Source organism: Anopheles coustani, chromosome 2, assembly GCF_943734705.1.
Source record: "Anopheles coustani chromosome 2, idAnoCousDA_361_x.2, whole genome shotgun sequence".
Lineage (NCBI taxonomy): Eukaryota > Metazoa > Arthropoda > Insecta > Diptera > Culicidae > Anopheles > Anopheles coustani.
Genome location: NC_071289.1, coordinates 28,358,239 through 28,378,850, shown reverse-complemented (window position 1 = coordinate 28,378,850; position 20,612 = coordinate 28,358,239). Strand labels below are relative to the sequence as shown.

The 20,612-nt window shown below is 45.3% G+C and overlaps 1 protein-coding gene across 2 annotated transcripts in view; it reads left to right on the top strand.

Moving 5' to 3' along the window:
- LOC131266193 (neural-cadherin) overlaps nt 1–20,612 on the top strand; it is a 181,561-nt gene that overhangs the window by 40,988 nt on the left and 119,961 nt on the right. For both annotated transcript variants that reach the window (XM_058268585.1, XM_058268586.1), the window contains 3 exons: nt 4,881–5,070; nt 16,525–16,707; nt 19,338–19,527. In XM_058268585.1, coding sequence (XP_058124568.1) covers nt 4,881–5,070; nt 16,525–16,707; nt 19,338–19,527 — 563 coding nt within the window. The remainder of the gene's footprint in view (nt 1–4,880; nt 5,071–16,524; nt 16,708–19,337; nt 19,528–20,612) is intronic.

Genomic DNA, 20,612 nt, shown 5'->3' with positions numbered 1-20,612 from the left:
CAGGGTGGTGCAATGCTGCCTGCGCCCGACAGTTTCCCGATGTTTTGTGTTATTCCCGTTTGGGGGAAATAAACCGCACGCCATTTCAGCGCGTAAGGGAATCGAGGATATAAAACCAGCGTATGGAAGATGGGTTTCTGTTTATAGCCACCAGATCAGGGATACCTTAAAGATTCCCGTTGAAGCCAAACGCTTGGGATAGCAACAAGTGAACAATCTCTTCCCCCCGGTACACGCCTCGCCCGGTTTCAGCCATTTTTGTCTAACATCGAGAGTGCGCGCTAAAGTGAACCCAACCGGGATATTTTATATCGTAAGGTTGAAGGTTAACTTTCCAACTTTTATCGTGGTCAGTACGATGCTTTCTTCCCGCTGTTTGCTACCCAACCCAAAAAAACAAAAAAAAAAACTCAAACCAATGACATAACAAAAAGGTATTGAGCTACATCGGGCAGGAAAGTTCGTCCGGATTCATGTCCGAGGGGTCGGTTCATCCCGCGGGGGAACGGTTCGCCGAATTATTGGTGGAGCTTTCGGATTATGGAGTTTTTATTTCTGTTCTGTTTTGTTTTATTGCTGGCAGTAAAATATTTACAGAAGTTCGTCCGTTTCAGGTTTGCTCTCTTAAGGACCTCACGCCCATAACTGTGGGGCACGGTGGAAGGTTCGGAGCATCGAAACAAAACAGCGAAAGCACGGCTTAGGATAGGGCACTGGAGAATCCAATTGCGCGAAAGGAAATCGAATCGCATTAAACATTACGTTCTCGACGGGCGGACAAACGAGGGTTCTGGCTGGGATCATTTTTCTTCGTCTCAATTTGGCTCTTGAGGCAAAATCCCCTCCCCCCTCCGTAAGCTGAAGGGACACTGACACCAAGATCGATGGTCGCCCGAGATCGGATCGGCCGAGGGCGGAAGAAGCAGAAACTAAATATCACAAATTAGGTACACGGCAATGGATCGGATTTTTTCTCTCTCCCGATCAGCGAAACTGCACCAGCTCCACCACCTCCTTTTTTGCTTCCCTTAGTGGAAGTAAAAGAAACCGACCATTCGGAACCATCGACAGAGATAAATATAAATCGGATATTTATTACACAAGTTTGTGGCGCTTTGTTGAACGTACCGAGCCGGAGTTGCCGCGTCGTCTGCCCATGGGGGATAATGTTTTACGACCTCTGGCGTCCATGCTGGGCGCAGTTCGTCTCTCCTCCTGGTCGTCCCGAAAGGTACGGGTATTCTGTTAACATTTCCTGCAGGATCAAAGGTGTATCCGTCGTTGGCCGAAGTTTGGTCACTCCCGTTTAGGGTACGTGTTTTTCGCCTGCTTCCCGGCACGAGAACATAATGGTTCGCGCTCTCGCGGACCCTTTGAAAGCCGTGTTTTCCTGCGGGAAATTTGAGCCTGCCAAAAGTTGGAAATTTTTATGGCTCATCCTCTCCTTTCCCATTCGTTCGCCCACCGGAAGGTTCGCGCCGTGGAAAGTTGGGAAAAAAGCAATTAATAATCATTCACCAGCATTCGGGTTCGATCCGTTCGCGGCGGCGAGTGCGTGGGAAAGTGCCAAAGGTCACTTCGGGAGACAAACTTTTTCCTATTGTTGTTTGTCCTTGTTCTGTTCGGATGTTAGTTCTGTTGGGCTTGCTGTGTTTCCACATGGTTTCTGCGATTCCTTTCTAGGAACGGCTTAAAGCACGTGTTCTAGGTGGTTGTTTTTCGCGCACCCGAACTTTGTGTGCCCCTTTCCCTCCCCCCTTCATTTTAATCTCCGTTGACTTTCCCGAATGTTCATGGCACCGTGAGCTGATGTGGAAGACACGAAACCCTCTGTTGTACGGTCAGGATAACTTTTGATTAATGTATATTTTTTCCGGCACTTTGGTGTGTGTGTGCGCGCGCGCGCCTAGTCGAATGTTTTTTTGCGTTGCCATGACTTCCAGAGTGACCCACGGGACGGCGGCGTCCACCGTTGGCCATCGAGGGAAGGAAAAGTTTAAAAATTCAATTACCTCCGCAGATGCTTGTCCATGACAATGACACTGATGCGCCGACGAGAAAGAAAGGCTACAAGATTGCACTCCACCGCCATGGAAGCTCACAACAACAGAAGAAGTGGTTCATGATTTTCACATCAGCGGACAACACTTGCTTCTTGGAGGGGCTTTTGTTTTGTTCTGGTTGAAAGCTAAACCCAAACCCCGAAGATCGTTAAACGACGACCTTTGCTGCGATAGAACGGATTGACGCGACATTGCGTTATGTCAAGCCTTTGAGTGAAGTGAATGTTTTCAATACGTTTCTTTAAGATGCTTGGTACATCTTTTTGAGTGTCACTGATTTTTCTGTCACTTCAACAGGGAAATGGTAATAAATTGCACATTTTTTGTCCAATATATCTAATTATGTTCACCTTGTGCTTCTTTTGAATAATTCATACGATATTCTTTTCTCGTTTAGTTCACTTTCTCGTTCGGTCTTTCTTATAAGGGTTCGGAAAAGAATGTTACGTTTCTTGCGAGGGGCAAGCGACAAAAAATCCAACACCCTAATAGACAAGCAAAGTAGAAAGCTGGTAGAAATTTACAAAATCACCCCAAAGTTTGGTGCACCTAACAGTGAAAGTTTATTTCTCTTGTTAAAATCTTCGTATAATTTTGTAAGCTTTTGAAAATGGAAGGATCATCCGGATGGCTAGATGGGTGCCGTACCTCTTTTGGCAACGGAAGATAGGCGAGTCGGCACCAGCGGGCGGTGGGTTTTGGTTTTTCTTCCATTTCCCAGCCCCGGCAATGATCTGAAGAAACGGAACAGCGTAGGGAGCTGTAAGCAAAAAATAAAACGATGCTTTTGAAGAAACACCCTTTAGTTCAAAACGGAAGACAACCCCATCTACCAACGAAGAGAATATTTTCTCAGCTTACATTAGTGTAAAAGCAGGGAAAGGGAAGAGGGTCAGAGAAAGGAGAAAAAGACCATAGCGCGAGGAAACATAATGGAAAGTTTGTAAGTAAATCTCGGGGTCTCTAAGCTCGAGATTGTCTTTATCTATGGCAACATATGTAGGCGGGCGAGCCGGAATGGTAAGATTTGGAAAAGTTCTTTTTCCTACATTCTGTCTGTCTGTTCAACCTTCCTTAGGCCTTTGCCGTTTCAAAATCTTTTTTTTCATTTCCAACCGTAGGTTATTATTTATGAGCGTCGGAGGAAACATTTTTACCGTGCGTACTGTGAGTTTGTTTTTTCATCGCTGTCGCTGTCTCTTTAACATTTTACACATCACATGCGGTGTTCTTACGAAATACGCTGTCTGTTGCTTTGTCCTTACGCGGGCCGAAGGCTTTTTTTGGAATTTTATATATTTTTGTACAAGAAATGGGTTGGAATCGTTGGTTAGGATCGCTATGAAAATAAGGGTTACTGATGGTATGTGTTTTTCTTAGTTTATGGTCAGCATAGCTTAAAGAGTCTGTAAGAGGAGGGGGTTTACGTCATAGAACCACCACATTTACGAGACGAAAATGCTTCTCATATAGGGATTTCCAACAACGGCTGTCACTGTTTGGGAATAGAAATTATGGTGCGCGTTTGATTGCATGCATGTACACGGTTTATCATCACATTTTTGGTTTTATTTGCATTAATTTTCATGAAAGAACCTCGTGTGAATTGATTGATTGATTGAGCCCAGTATACGCATAAAACATTGTTTATTTCCCAGATATATCAAGTTTCTTAGTGATACATGTTTCAATCGTTCTTTGTTATAAATATCTTCGGTTTTAATTTCAAATATAAACGTATAGAACGTGGATTATAGCAAATCGAAAAATATAATTAAAATTTTTCATTATTCTCCCAACTGTTTTTGTATTTTGAATCTGTTTTGCGCCACAAAGGCATTTGCAATTTGAGATAGCTTTGATTCAATTATTTTGATTCCGATCTGTCCCCGCCACGTGTTTGAAGCCATGAGCTCCGTGTTCTGGCAGATATGTTTCGAAATACCACGAAAATCTGCTGGCCAACGCTAAGCCGGTCATTCGAATCTATGCGAAATCAAGAGAACCCTCTGGCCAGGCGAACCATGAGAAAAGGGGCTGAATTCATGGAGAAAAAAAAATTAATGGCGACACAGCGGATTACCTTGGCTGAAGCTTTTTCAATTTTGCTTAGAAATGTCTTGTTTTTGTGAATTTGTGTTTTTTTTCTGTTTAATTCGACGATCTCTTTTTTGACAAAATCATTAAGGTTGCTTGCATCAACGGGGGTTTCATTCTTCGACCCAGCCCTAGGGGCTCCGGCTGAATGTGGGAAAAGATAATAGACAGTGGAGCGGAATTCTGGATAAACGAAGCAAAAGATGTTGTGGCTTCTTTTCGGTTTTACTTTGTCAACATCATCAATGGATATTATGCAGCACTGGTTGTCGCAAAAATATGCTACAGAGAACTAAAAACATTTTTACGTGGTCGTTAGAAACATTACGGCATTTTATTTTTCCTTACTGCTCGTAATTGGAGCATGATCTGACAATAGATTCGCTAAAAAGAGGACTTCGGGGCGCTGGGTCCAAGAATGAAATGTTTTGTTGTTTGCTTGCGGTTTCCATGAACCACCTTTGGTGGTATTTACCGGCGCGACATGGTAACCAACGGTTTGTGTTATTATCTACAGTTTAATCAGCTTTTTGTTTCGTAGCTTTGAGATAACCTAACATTGTAGAATTTAGTTTTTAAGTAGACAAACTGACAGGCATACTCGCCCGGTCGATATGGTTGCTAACATATGTTTCTTTTTGTTTTAATTCCCTCACAAACAAAACATCCCGACACTGGCTCGGGATCGGTATTTGTTGAACTGAAACCAAACGAACGCAGCTCGGGCATCGAAGGAAATCCTACGGTCTTCTATCGGCTGATGCCCGGATCGACGGCGCAAACGAACAAACTGCACACGTTCTACCTTCAGCAACGGCCCGACAATGGCGACACGTGGGCCGACATCAAAGTGAACCATCCGCTGGACTTCGAAACCATCAAAGAGTACAACCTGACCGTGCGCGTTGAGGTGAGTAGCAATTGGAACCCATTTCATACATTCCTCTTTACATATGATGTTCGACTAAATTGACGGTTTATTTTTGAATGCTGACCGATAGCGATATTGCGCAATCATGTAGAAGATGAGCTGAAGTATGGATAACGACCTCATGAAAATCGTAGTAGAGTGTACACGGAACTGTAACTGGTTTACCGTTTCCTTGGCAAGGTGCCATTAGCAACTGGTCATTATAATAACTTTTGTATCCGATATGTTTATGTGAGCTCGATCACTCGCTTGGCAAGTCGGAATTTGATTGTTAAGATTTGCAAAAAGTTTGTATAACACTTTTATTTAAACTGTTTATTAAACAAGATGCTGATTTAATCTTGTTCCTATTGGAAGGTTTTTGCAATCGATGAATTTAGATTTTTTTTACTCATGTAACAACAATATGAAATTGAACTTGAGACTGAAAGAATGCGTTAACAAGTAATAAGTTGCGTTTTGTTACACTCACAGACGTTTTTGTTGCCGCCCACCGGTGACAACTCCAATCCGACGACGGTTCGATTCAACATCGAACTCGTGCAGCATCGGGATTGATTGCACTAACATTATCATCGTCATCACCATCGCGATAAGTATTTTCGTTCTCGAGCGTTGGCTCAACGGAACCGGTTTCCGAAAAGTTTCCAACAAACCGTGCGTTATGAATGAAAATGGCAGCCAATTTCTCGCGTCAGAGCCGCAAAAAAAAAACCGGCAGCGGCAGCAGCATGAGAAGTGCGTTCAGGGATAACGCTCGTTATCACGCCATCCGTTCCGGCGCGCCCAACTTTACGGACGAGAGAGAAAGAGAGAGAGTGCTGTGGCGTAGGAAGCCATGGGCGGGCAAAAGTTTCACGCCGATGCGACTGCTTGCTGGCCAATGCTGCCGGCAGGAAGATGAAAAACGGCAAGTCAAAACTTTGAATTTGAATAAATTAACTTTTGCCGCCCAGGTTGACGGCGAAGAACGAGAAGCGTTTAGGCAGGCGTGGAGAGCCGGCCTCGGGAGATCAGAAAGCTTGTTCACAGTAATGCTGAGGAAAATGCTTTCTTATGGCGCAAAACTTGAAAGATGCGAGATTCAGCTGCGCCGGTATTGTGCGTTATTTTTATGTAATAGAATTTTTCCTCGCTCGCTTTTCCAGCATTCAGCTGGCTTGTGTTAGGGCCATTTCTTTTTTCATTTATTGGCTTTCATCGCACGCTTTCAACTTCAGCTGCCTGCAACTAGAATCCGCCTGCACCTTCGCACCGTTTACGTTCTCAACGATCGGGGCCGATGTCATCTGCGAATTGATAAATAGTTTTTTCGGTTTCTTGCTCGAAATCGCGATAGCAAAAAATTCACCGTTGCGTTAAAGGAAGTGTCAACAGTCCGGTTTAACGTAATCGGACGACATCCATCCGACTAAGCGAAGCAGAATAACATTTTTTTAGAGAAAACTTGTGCGAAGAATCTATTTGTGTATCGCTGCAAAACTTTTCTTCGTTTTTTTTAATACAATCTAGATAGTTTTGTGATACTACAAAAGGGATGGAAAAGCCAAATGGAGAGCATCCTTGATTGGTGACGTGCCTAGTTCAAATTTTTCGTTATGGTGTTGATCGACCGTCTTTGAATGCTGGGTCATTTTTTTTTTCTCCGGAAAACCCTTGTAGTATCGAGGAGTCGCCTGAACTTATCTGGCGGAAATGGCAGATTGGATCGTGGATAATCATCTTTGTGTGTGTGAGTATGTTTGATACTGTTTAGATCTGAGAATCTATCGGTGGAAAATCAGCATCGTCCGATAGCGCACTCGAAAGAAAGTATAGTATGTAGTGGATAGCGTGTCAATATTTTCTAGCAGGCTTTTCTTTCGTACACTCGCACCTTCAGGGGCCTTATGTTTTTTTAAACCCAGAGGGCTCTAGAGGACTCTCTGCATGTTTTATTCTTCGTTTGTGCTATGATCGTCCGAGTAAACTGGCTATATTCTACCGATGAACATTTTCAAAAAATCTGTTACTCTTGCGAGTTTTTCCGAGCGCAAAATTGGGAAGGGTTTTTTCTTTTTTCCACTTTTTAACAATCTTTCGAAAATATTTTTGGGTAGAATCACGGATTTCTTTGTTCAATGGAAACGATAGTATTTTTTTTAAACTTTTTCCACTCCCTGCAGTTTGCGTTGACCGTGAAAGCCGTCCGAAAAGGATTCGTTGGTTCTCCGGTTTCACAAGAGGGTTGCACTTGAGCGGTCGGCATTCGTAAAATCAACTAGCAACTTAAGGAAACTTCACTTGGCGCTTGCACCGGCAAGTGTTCCCGATAGTTCCCCGACATCGGGTGCACCCTCACGTGCAATCTACTCTGAACTTAAGGGAAAGTGCGAATGGAAAAACGATCACTTGACAAAAAAAAAGAAGATTCCTTTTTGGCTCTCGTTTGTGCGATCGTTGGAGCAGCTTCCTGCGTCTCCAAAACCACCCAAAACACACTTGACGCGCGGCGGAAATAGTGTCAAGATTTCCTTGCTCCCTCCCTTTCCTGCTTCCATGGCGATCCATGGCTTGCATCGGAAAAGTTATTGCAAGTGGTTCGAAGGAAGAAAAAAATACTAAATGGTGGAGGGAAAACAGCTTCTCCAATAAAGACGTGTTTAATTCGCGAGCCAGGACGAGCGCTTCAAACTGTTCCGTTCCACCGATCGCTAAATCTTGGCCCACGGGTGAAACCGGTATGGACGGGGGGACACAAGGACGAGTAGTGGCGGAAAGATGAAGAAAAAAAGTTATACGATCTTTTTCACGGAATCGGTTCCATCTGTAGCGCGCCGCGTTATGGATTTGTGCAGAAACTTTTAATTAGGGCTGCAGATATGTTGGGCCCACTCAGCCAACGAGCTATTATTGGGAGGGAAAAGCGCTCGCCTGAATTCCAGCTGCAGACAGACGCTTGATTTTCCAGGGGGATTGCTAAAATTTTTTTTCCTATTTCCTTCTTCAAATCATTATTTTGCTTTCCGGTACGACAGCTGCCGGTTTATTCGCTATTTTCAAGGTTATTATAACGGGAAGGCGCTGTTCGAGGCACAAAAGAAATGTTATTCTTTCACTAGCAGCTATCGTCTGTATCCGACTTTTCGTAGCCCCTCTTTTATTTTGTGGTATGCGATAATTAGTTTGTTTTAATACCAAAAGAAAAGTTTGCTGGTGAGTGTTTTTGTTCTTCCTTCCTTCACTGTTGGTTCATGTGATAACAATCGGAAAAGTATTTATGTGTATCTTCAACGGTTTTTGTTTTCATCTGTGGTTAGTGAATGGTGAACATTTTCTTTTTACTATTGTTTATGGAAAAATAAAACATCCTTTTTCCATTCAAAAACACAAACCTTCTCGATCAAACTAGGTGCTAAAAAAGATGGAACTGTTTCTGAAATATTAGAAAGATAAACATAAATAAGAAAGCTCTTCCAAAGTTCGCTTCTTTCTTCGTTCCGCTAGCAAATTTTGCATGCCTTCCTCCTTTCGTCGAGTGACACAACGAAGCAAACAAAACCTCCTGCCATACAATAGACCGCCACTCCATGCGTGGACGGCTCCAAAGCGACACACTGTTGCTTCGTGGCGTTGCACGCTTGTGAAATAAATTGATTATTAATTACGAAACTTTGGCGCTATAAATATGTATGTTTCACTATTGAGCATAATTTATTTTAATGATTTCACAAGCGTGAAGCAGATTTATGTATCATCCCTGCCTACCACCTTCACACGTTCTTCGCAGTTGCGCGTCGTTGAAAGTTGGCACAAAACAAAAATAAAACACATTTCTCAAGACCCAAAGTACGGCGCCAAGCATGACAGTGCTGAAAAGTGTGCCGCATTCAGGGGCGGAAAAACGGGAAAAATTAATCAAATAAAATTCCGGCTCCCTCCCACGGGACAAGCGAAAGTTCACTAATGGTTCGGAGGGGTAAAAAAAAAGCCAATCAAGCGAAAATAAAATCATATCGGCTGCGCTGAAATTGAGGGAGTTCGCAGCAAGGGGCGTATGCCTCGTGGAGGGGTGTTGGAAAAAAGTTGCTCCCATCTGGAAAGGCCATGCCGAACAGTCCTCAAATGTTGCTCCCCCATCGGTCCGGAATGGAGAGTGAAGTTACGAAGCTTCCTCCGGAAGCGGAGAAATCTTCCCGTAGGCCACGGCCAAAGGGCACAAAGATTAATGTGGCATCAAATCTGTTTGCGATTAGACAAATATTTCTTCACCTCGCGTCGCTTCCGGTTTTCCCCTACTGTTGGGACTTTTCGCATGGAATCAGGGTTTTCCCCCGAACGAACGAGATAACACGAAGCTCGTTGATTCTCGCCGGAGCGCGCACGCTGTTTATTATTTGCGTGCGTTCGTGCGTGAAAAGCGACCGAGATGGGGTGGTGCTTCGGAAAAAGTGGACCCTCAGATCCCTTCCGGCGGGAAAGCGAAAGCGCTGGAAAATAAATTAAATAAAGCGTTCCATTAATTTGCCACCACACGCTGTGTGTTGTGATTTAGTTTTGATTAGCCGCAAATGGTGTAGCAATGCGTGGCTTTCTTCCTATCCCACCCCTCTCTCCCTTCAGTGGGGTGGGGGCGGAGTGAACAAATACTTTCGATTTTTGCGAGAGATGCTTTTGTAGCAGCAGCCCCTTACATTCGTACCCTCTTTCGTCTTGAACCCGGGGGGGGGGGGTTTTTTTTTGTTGCTTCCGATGGTACCGTTTGTGAAACAGCGCGAGAATGTGTTTCTTATTTTTCAACAATGTTTCGGTTATTTAACAGAACGAGTGGCGTGGGGGGTTGGGGATGTCGCCTGGGAGTAATTTTACGGAATTGATTTGTGGTTTCCCGGGAAAAGTTGCTCCATTAGCAGCGCAAAGTACACGCGCCAGCTCTCAGGGTGTACCATATTCGTTTTCGGGTTTGTGAAAACTTTTCAATGGTGCCTTTCCTCCTTCCTTGGCGTCGGCCCGCACTCCACCATGCGATGTTGTCGTGGAAAGTGGAGAACCGCGCGCTTCTGTGCGACGAGATATTTCGTCGGCACAAGTGTTTCCCACATGATAAACATGAAACCGAATAAAAGTGCCATTTGGGAGGGCGCGGAACTGTGTCTAGGGGGGCGTCGAAATGATGCTAAAGTGAAATGTTGCTGCATGACTCAAAATAAAAAAAAAATAAAAAAAAACTCCATAGCTACAGACGATCGTAAACGAACTGCGATTGAGCTCCCTGGTCGGGGGGGTTTTTAGAACAGCACCAAAAGTAAAAACGATATTTCTCTCATGCTCAACATATGAAAGTGCCATGTGGGCTGAAACAGGGCCAACAAAAATGAAAAAGGAAACATCGCTCACACAGTGACAACACAATGGGTAGCGTCTGTTCGCGCTTGCTTGAAACAATACCGCAAACGAGCATCCGTTGTAGGACATCGTTTTTCTCCGCCTAAGTGAACGAACCACCATCGGGGAAGGGGCGAGGTTCCACGAGGGCAAGGGCGAAGGGCAGCGGGAGTCAGCAAAAATATTCCGGACCAAAGGTACTGGTAAGAAGTTAAGGAAAAACTATTTTTCCAATTTTTCCCCCAGCGAGTGGCGCCACCGCGGTTGAAAGGAAGGGATGATGAAGATGAATTTTTATCCACCATCTGAGCACACACACACACACACACACACACACACACACACACACACACACACACACACACACACACATACACACACTAACATGTCCCAGTGTGTCCATTTATCAGACGGGTTGAACGGTCGTACAGTAACGTGACGTGCGGGGAATGGGATTTGCAAGACATATTTACAAACACAAATAAAAATAGATTCAAATATTCCATCGATTACGTCAGTGGTGTTTTTCAATTGAAAATTATGTCGATGCATTTTTTACTATTTCAATAAAATGTGTCAAATGCCATATTCAATTTTCTTCCACCGCTGCTGTTTACATTCCTTTGTGTTCCTCTTTTAGTTTTTGTATATGCTTTTTTTAAATTCAACAACTAATACGTTCAACTAAAACAAGGATATAGCCGATTATCTCTGTAACAGCCAACTTGTAACTTTGTTGCAACTGGTTAGGTTCGTTCCTAAAAGCTCATTTCATCCTTCACCAGTTTGAAGCGAACGTAGGTAGCCGTTTCGATTTCGATGGCTTCTTCCTGGAAGAGTTATTTATGAATACTCACCATATGTGTTGGTTTGATAGACGATTGGAATCATCCATCGCTCCGAAGGGTGCATCACCCTCTAAGGGTGCGGGCGAATGCTTCGAGGCAAGCTGAAGCGAGTGCAGCAAAGGGGTAAAGCGCCACCGTTCCCGAGTGAATGCGAATGATGATGATTCATTAGCCACTGCAGGAGTGCCGGACGTTGATGAGATAGGGTGGCTGCTGCTGCTGCTGCATGCATGCTTTGATGAATGAAGCAGCAAATTATGGCCACCTGTGGTTACGTTACCTCACACAGCTCCGTACAGTTCCTGTAACTGCAACACAACCCACCGGTTCTTCTGCTTTTTCCGTACCAAAGCCCGATGAAAGTAAAGGATCTGGCTAAACCCATCGCATGACAGTGTTGTTCCGCAAGGAGAAGGGGTGGTTTCTTGAAAAAAAAAAAAAACACAAAAACCCCAACCGGGAACAACATCGCTCCTTCTTGGTGCACCAACGAGACGACTCACCGACGATGATCCCCGGCGCCAGAAGGTGGTGGCGATTATGATGATGAGAAGTACTTTATCCTTCCATCAGTGCTCGGGCAAAGTGGCTTTGTTGGTCCCACGGGCGAAGCGAACGGGATGATAGGTTTGCGTGCGCAATCTTACCATCCTCCCGCCTTTGACTTTGTCGGCGACGCCGTACGGACGATATTGGCACCAGTAGCATTTTTTTTCCACCAGCTCAGGCAACCAACGGAACCTACCGACGGGTCGAAGGTGATGACTTTTCCCGAGGCACCTGAGTTTGCATTCCTGGTGGAATTTTTCATTGTAAGCTTTGAACAGAACACGGTAGCAGCTGCCGGTTATTTGTTGCACCGATGCCGAGGTGGTCAACATATTGCTCTATTTGTGGGAGAACCCTCGCCGTTAACGTGCGAAAAGCGCAAACTGTAGCGACAGTGGATAAAGGTCCACGAGAAAGGGCTTCCTTTCGAAAGTACGGGATTTCGTTAGCCCAAACCCTGGGAGAACCATCGTATCAATACCGGTTGGGGGTTTAGGTGAAACCCTGACGATTCGGTGTGCCTCTGATCTGCTCTTTCGCCAATCCCCGAGTTACCCGATACCTTTAAAGCGGTGCATTGAGCCACGGTCGATGATTTGTTGTGTTGCAAATAATCGCGTTCCACGAGGGCGAATCACTGATCGGTTCACGGGTTGGTCTAGCTCTCCGCCGGGATTAGTGGGTACGGTGATGATGACAGCGGCGGTGAGTCCACCGGAGGCGGAGTGTTCCACCTGACGAGTGGATTACCACCGGGGCTCAACTGCGACACTCCTGTTTTGCCGTGGGATCCTGGGTTGGTCCGAGCAAAAATGGAGAACTGCAGTCTCATCCGATACAGAGGCGAAAGCGAATTCAAAATCCCAGACATCCCTGGCACGCACACGTCTTGATGGATGGTGATTCCCCCCTCCGTCCGTCCCTACTACGACCGGATGGGATGCAACCGGGTGTTTCGGTTGCACACTTCCGCCGGTGCGCCGGAGAAAGCTGGCCTCGGCCACGCAGCAGTCGTATCAGAGGCACCTTTCACTAATGCAATCTAATAATAATCCATTGAATGCACGTTTGTCACGACTGCGAGTCGGAAATTTGCATATAAATTACATTTTCATAAATTAATACGAAATCGGGCGACATAGATATTCCGGAAGCTATAATCTATTTATCTCCGTAGCTGGTGCTGGGAAAATGGAAAACTATAGCTCGAAAGAGTGCTGAAGTACTGGTATAGAGAGAGAGAGAGAGAGAGAGAGATTGGGTGAGAGAGAAAAAAAAGGAATATCAGAACAGGAAGTGAGAGAGAGAGACTGTGTGTGTGTGGGTGATGCTCTCTTCGGTTCACTTTCGTTGGCGATGATAGTGACGTTGGCGGTGATAACGCTATGGAAACTTTCCGGAAATGGCTGGTATCGAGCACCGTGCGCCGGTGTTGCGCACGGCTCCCAGGAGGACAGGGTAGATATGAATCCTTTTGAAGCTGTCTTCACAGTATGAGAGAGTGTTAATTTTGTAGCCCCATTGGGGTGACTAAAATGCTGAAATCTCGTACCGTGTGCTCCAAGTGGCCCGAACAATAGGAGGAAATTTAAAATAAAATTTACGCTCCATCATTATACGATGGGGCGGAATGAGGGAGGGGGAGGGAGGATCGTTGGAAGGAACCAGCGTTTTTATGGAGCTTCCACCGTACCGGAGAGTCGTTACTTACAGCACGTCCTCGTCGGCAGGAGGAAGGATAAGAAGGATTGCGTCAGCTGCTCGATAGTCTAATTGGGGAACGTGTTACAGTTTGCTGAATAATCCTAATGAGCCTGGTCTCGGGACCTGTCGAAGCATTCTGCGTTTTTTGCGAAGCATGTAGACAAGGGATGGGAAATTGTGTAACGAATAATTACACTGCATAATAGAGCAAATGCAAGTCCCTGTTACATTTTGCATCAAGATGCGCCTTTTCTTGTGGATTATCGTAATTCGCTGCATTGTAAGTCGTTCTTCGGTTGGGATCTGAAAGTTACAATTTACATTTTATTTATTTTTCCTAGGTTTATCATCGTTTCGGGAAAAAGTTGTCAAATTAAAGAAGACATTCCTTCATTCAAATACGCTTTAACAAGTACCATAGCACACTTGCCTTGCAGTGTAGCATTTTTCCCCTTAAGTAATCTCCACCTTTTTGCTGCCTTTCGCACAATGGGGCTTATGTTTCACTCAAAGAATCTCAATCATAAGCCAGACAGATAATCTCCCCGTGGGCGAACGCGGAAGGTGCCGCGCCAGGGGGGGAGGGAGCAATAAGCACCGCTAGCCGGGCGCAGATAATGGCATTAAAAATGATTGGGCCATTTTTGTTAGCAAAATGATATTTTATTATAATAAAGGACAAAATTATGCGATAAATTTGACCTGTGCGAGTGGCTCCACCCGGCGAACAAAGCAGCTTGGCCCTCCCGGGACACTCGCTGCTGCTACCATTTGTCTGCATGATGAGCATGGTGATGATGATGATGATGATGGTGATGCTTATGATGTCCTTGCACGGAGAATGCAATGATAAGTTTCTTCTTGCACAAAGCTAGACAATTCAAGAGCCCCATCATCGCTGGCCGGCGGTGTCGTTGCGTTGGGAAGGGCTTTTCTAGGACGCTGGAGGGGACAATGAGCGCAGGGAGAGACGGTCGAGTAGTTCGATGATAGATTACGCCTTCGTCAGAACTCGGTCATCTGTGATTATGCACTGGAGCGTGTATGAAGGCGAGAAGGAGCGTAATGCAGCATGGGAGTATAAACACGCCCCGAGCGTCTTGGGAACGATGTGGGCTGCGTTGAATTTCTTACGATCTGCCGTCTAGACGTGCGGTCTGGTGCGGTGGCTTGCCCGTGGCCGGAACCAATTTGAGCAGCTTCAAGATCTTCAACCTTCCATTATTTACCTACGGCACACGAAAATATCCGGTTGTTTGTAGGACGCTATGATTACACGTTGGGTGTCGAGATAAATATTTGAATTGTATAAAATGAAAGTTGATTGTTAAACTGTACCAGTTTGTATTAATATGAGTCTAAGCACATCACACCTCTTGCATTTGTTATAGCAACATTCACGATACTAGTGGACACATCTTCTATGTTAAAAGTAAGGTTAGCAATCAACATAGAGAAAATAGAATGTGTCCCACTAAAGGAGAGAGATGCATCAATTAACAAGGATAATATAATTATATTCTCTACCGTTATTCAGTTTTAAATTTTTCCACCGGGAATCGGTTTGTTTCTTTGCATGATTAAGGCAATTTGCTGCTGTGTATCTGTTTTTATCAACAGAAGCTGATTGAAAGAGAACGAACCATATATTTAGTGATCAATGTAGCAGTTGAATCAGAGACAACGAATTGTCTTGATCGAGTTTTAAAAACAACCGGGCGCCTCCATTTTGATTCGATGTATGTAAATTATTTTTAACTATTACGTTGCGTGTATTTTTCAATAAGAAGCGTATAGAGTTTTACAATTTTCAATTATCCTTATTTCACAGCCATTTTAACTTCAAACGTTAATGCAAATAAACTGCTCAAATTGTTCGTTATGTGCGCAAGCTTTTCGCGTGGTTGTCAAGGGTTTCGCCTCATGGAAATGTTCTTCTAAGTTACGGCAAAAACCAGGAAAAATTAAAAAGTAGAAAAAGAAAACAAGTGAATAACAACTGCCAGAGATTTGTCAACATATTCATGGTGTACCTAGCATAGTTTCATAATGGTTGTGAAGTACATGCGTTTGGTTTTTAAAAAAATAAATACAGAATAAATAATTTAAAAACAAAACAAGGAAATGGCGGTTAAAAACATGATCATACCGTCGAGATAAAATAAAAGAAAGTAAAGGAGCATCTTCCAAATCATGCAAGAAACTGTTTTGCTATGCACACATGCACGTTGGTGAGCTCATAAAATAATATTGCTAGCGTAATAGCGGTTTAACTGCTTCAGAATTTCACGTCGAAAATCGTCGGCCATACGGACGACCAACAACAGCATGAAAAGAGCGAATAGAATTGCCATCATTTTCCAGGAATCACTCAGAATTGTCTTTCGCTTCCACGCAATCACGAATGAGTCGCACTGGCGCCGTATGAAAATGATCATAAGCGTTGCCTTATTATTCGCATCACAAACACGGGGTTGCGCCAAAAATTTACATACCTTCGGGTCTTACCGGTGCTACGCTCGTCTCTGGGTCTCCGTGTGGCTGCTTGTGGTCTGTGTATTTTGGTCGCCGACCGAGTAAACTCTCCCCTCTCCCACGCTCATTCCGAAACGGGGGACGTTCCGTGCAACAAAGCAAACAGCGCGCGCTTGAAGGAGACTCCATAAAATTTAAAATTTATGTCGAACATCATCAAATTAATGCTCATTTTCCGTACATCCACCATTTGCATGTCGCTTTCCGGCTGACTGACTGACATTTCTCTTCTTCTTTTTTTCTTTGCCTGTTGTCTTTTCTTCCCCCCCATGCACACCCCGGGATGGATGCAAAAACATAAAACATCATCATTCAACATTCAACATCGTCGCGGGAATACCAACACCACGCCCGCCCGGCCGCCCTGCCGTTCCTGCGTCACCCAACCACCTTTCGCTCCCGCCGATGAAATGATCGTTGAAACCATCCACAGAACAACGGTGCCCAGCAGCTTGCATCGGAGGCGACTGTTTACATACAATTAGAGGATGTAAACGACGAAATACCACTGTTTACCGAACGTGAACAGGAAACCGTCCTCGAGGGCGAACCGATCGGCACCAAGGTGACACAGGTGAACGCAATCGATAAGGACGGCACCTTCCCCAACAATCAGGTGAGTACGAGTCGTTGGCGGGAGAGGAAAGCGCGGCAACTAACCAGAATTCTCGGAACCCGAATGGGCGAGAAACCCTTGACGGTCGCTTTTCGGGCCGGGGTGAAAATAATTCGATCACGTCCCTCTGCAAGCGATGCTCGCTGCAATGTATTTTTCAAGGGCGCCCTCGAAAACAATTGTGCATAAAAATGAAACGGTGCTCAATGCGGAGAATTGCGGATAACAAAATCCGTTCCGAGTATTTGTTGTTAAATTTATGCCCCAACTATCTCAAATCAAGCGGGTTGTGCAGAAGCGGACCGAGAATCTGAATAGGGCACACCACACTATTGGGAGACGTTTCGTTTTTTTCGTTTCATTCCCGTTGTTGAGAGACGGAACGAAACATGGTGAATGAAAATGTTGCGGGTTTGTATCCAGTCTCTGGCCGATTTTACGCCACTGTGGAATCAAGTTCCGCACTAAACGGGTTGGCGTTCGGGTTGCCGCTCCCCGAGACAGAATCAATGTACGACCGGGAAGGAGAAAAGCTATGGAAGTGCGGGCTGGGTAACGATTTTCATCGCAAATAACTTCCCATTTGATTATTTAATCTTAGATTCCGAATCGGAGTACTCGCAGGCGGACGACTGAATGGCGGTTCCCTTCCACGTTCCAAAGCGAAAGATGTTGTTTCATCGGGTTCTGTTTCCGAGAAAATCACCATCGAATGCTCGTCGGTTCTTTGGTGCGCTCTTTGAATGCATAACATTTGTGGGTGGAGGATTACGAGAACAAGGGCCGGCTGTCGGTGGAAGGCATTCCATAAGGCACGCTCGATTCAGTCTCCTCCGTGATTTTACTTCTACCTCCACCCGCGCACCATTGCGAAACTGTTCATCCGATGGACAAGCGTGTTTATGAACTGTGTACAACGCAAGTTGACAGTTTGTCGGATCCAGCTCCAGATTTGTCGGACTGACCCTTTATCCGCACCGCTCCACATGTCTACCTACGTTACACCCTTGCTAGGTACTTCGAAGCACTCCTTTTTTTTACGGGAGCACTTTACTTGTTTTCCCATTTTCCCCCTCCGGTCACTGACTTTGCCAACCCACCCGCCCCGAAAGAATTATGAAATATTCATTTTCCCTGGGGTACTTTCCGGGGTCGTGCTCGTCTGCAACAAAAAAAAAGGGGGGGATTTGCCCGATCCCAGCCCCAGAGTCTCCATCTCTTCGTCGATGAAGGTTTGCTTTTTCACGTCTCGAACCCCTCTCTACCCGGTTCCGCAAGCTATCCGTTTGCCGTGGTGGAATTAGGACAGTCAGGCAGTCAGGAGTTTGCACCAGCTCCTCCGGTCCGAGATTGGATCGATCCAATATTCGTTTAAGATTTCCCGAACCATTATCGTGAAAAGCGGAGCCCACCCCCCATGCACCGTGCCGTAGCGGAAAGGCTCATCCGGCCGGATGTATGGACTTTGTTTTGGATTGTGCGTGTGTGTGTGTTTGTTTGTTTGCCAAAGCTTCCGACCTAATCACGGTTTGTGGCATTACGGGATCACAATCGATGGTATGTTAATGCAGCGCGTGGTATTGTTAGGTTGTTTATGTTATGCAAAGAATGTCGATTCCTACTCAATGGTGCTCTCCAGTGTCATTGTTAGCTTTACAATTGAAAACGTTTGAAGGCTTCCCCATATTCAGCAGATATGTATTTATAGGTTGTATAGTTCAAGATCTTTTAAATTTTGATGAACATATCTTGAAGGAATCGCACCTGTTTGTATCTGCAATCTAGCCGTAACCACCAAACAACCTTTCATTTTGCGCGTTTGAATTAAATCGATTACTAATTGTATGCTACCCAAGTTTTTTTGTTACAAAAAAAAAGTATGATGGCGCAAAATGAACGAACAGATGAACGACTCCCAATCAACGCGGTGCTAATGAACTTACCTTCGCGTTATCACCCGCGCGTGGGATGATTAAATTCTTCTTCGGTGAATGCAATGATTGAAGGGCCGTCTCGCATGATGGCCGTGATGCGAAAATGGTCGATTTAAAATTTGTAATTGCTCCCCTCGGGCTATCAGTCGGAAAACCCAACCGAAGATGGTAAGAAAGGCAGCCATTGTGAGCGAACGACGCGAGTTTCTTGTTGTGAACGAGACTGCCCGGGCCCCTAAGGGGCCAATGGAGATGATCTTCTGGGGGTCGATAGGTCGGTCCAAGGGTCGACGACTGCGGGATTCAATTAAAAAAGGTTCGATGTTTTCTAATTGGAATGGAGCCAACAGTTGCTGCGATATGGTGCTCCCCCAAGCCGTAGGCTGTGGGTCTGGAAACATTTTTGGAGTAATTTCCCTATCGCACAGTGTGCGATCGTGTTTTCTTTTTCTTCGCCGAACGGCTCCCAACGTTGGGAGCAGCAACTCTTGGAGGGGAATCTAAATTGGATCCGTCGAATGGAAGCGAACGAAAATGGTGCACTTCCTGGCATTTTGGCCTCGCACTGCGTCGTAATTACGCGTGCTCCTCCGGGGGCAGATGAGCGCACTTGCACCGGGGGACGTCTTCCAAATGCAGCGATTAATGCTAATTGTTTCGTGTATTTCCATCGATTTCGCCCCGCTTTAATTGCAGGTCTACTACTACATCGTCGATTCGCCCCGGAACGAGGGTAAAGATTTCTTCGAAATCAACCTGCAGAGCGGCGAAATATTCACCAAAGTCGTGTTCGATCGTGAGAAGCAGGGCGCGTACGCGCTGGAAGTCGAAGCACGTGACGGTGCACCATCGGCCCGACCGAACAGCAATCAGCAGCCCAATTCAGGTGAGTCTTGATGTATTTTTATTTCCATTCCGCCCGTACACCAGGTTCCAGGGAATGGGCGTGGCACGGGTGCCCGTCCTTTGACCCGGGGTTTAGGATCGGGTCTAACGCATTCCCAGCGTTTTGCATTGTAAGGAACGATAAAATATTATTTGATCCATTCTTTTGATTGCGTTATTCCGTTCGGGTTATAACCCTCCGCCGGGAGGCGTTTAATGGTTATGGGCGGGAAATGGGACCCCCGGGAGATTCCGAACAGCCATTCACTTCCACCATAGACACGTTTCGAGCAGATGAACACAAATTCCTGCTCGCGCACGTGACGGTTAAAAGATGTCCTACGCAAGTGTTCTTCCACGTAGAAACGCTCCCGTTCGCCACAAAAGGATTAACTAGTGCGGAATTCCTCCACCGTAGAAGTGGCAAAATGGGAAAAAATAAAACTCAACCGAAAACAACACAACCCTCACGCGCGCCGTCGGGACACAATGCGATGCAAAATGAGCGATGCGGAAATAGGAAAAAGCAATTAGCAATCCCTTTTTAATATTCATTACTTGTAAATTAATAACTTTGCTATTGTGTTCGTCGGAACGGGGCGACGGGGAAAGGGCGCGAGCGAACGGGGACGTCCAACGGGTGACTCCCAAAGGATGCGCGCAACAGTCAGTGAAATAAAAGTTAAAATGGTACAAAATGAGGACAAATGGTCGGTGGCCCCTTTTTTTTCTCATCCTTCCCGCGTTGATTGTTCGGGAAAGACACCGTGCGTTCGCTTTCGTCCCTTCGTTGGATCCGTGCCAAAATTGGCTACATTTTGTTTTTCCGAGAAAAGCGGTCCGCTTCACGTGTCCCACCGCGGTCGAGCAGCAGAGAGGCAGGTGAAACAAAAAGGGGAACGAAATCTTTCCCTAAATGGGGAAGTACTTCAACCTCGGTTAGCTTTCCCGGGCGTGAAATTGTCGTTCCCGGAACACAACGGTGCGGAAATTAACGGGAGTTTTTCTTTTGCAAGTCTGTGCAAAACAAAAATTGTGAAGGGTTACTTAAGTATCTTTCGGTGTAATTAGCCATTTTATTGGTGA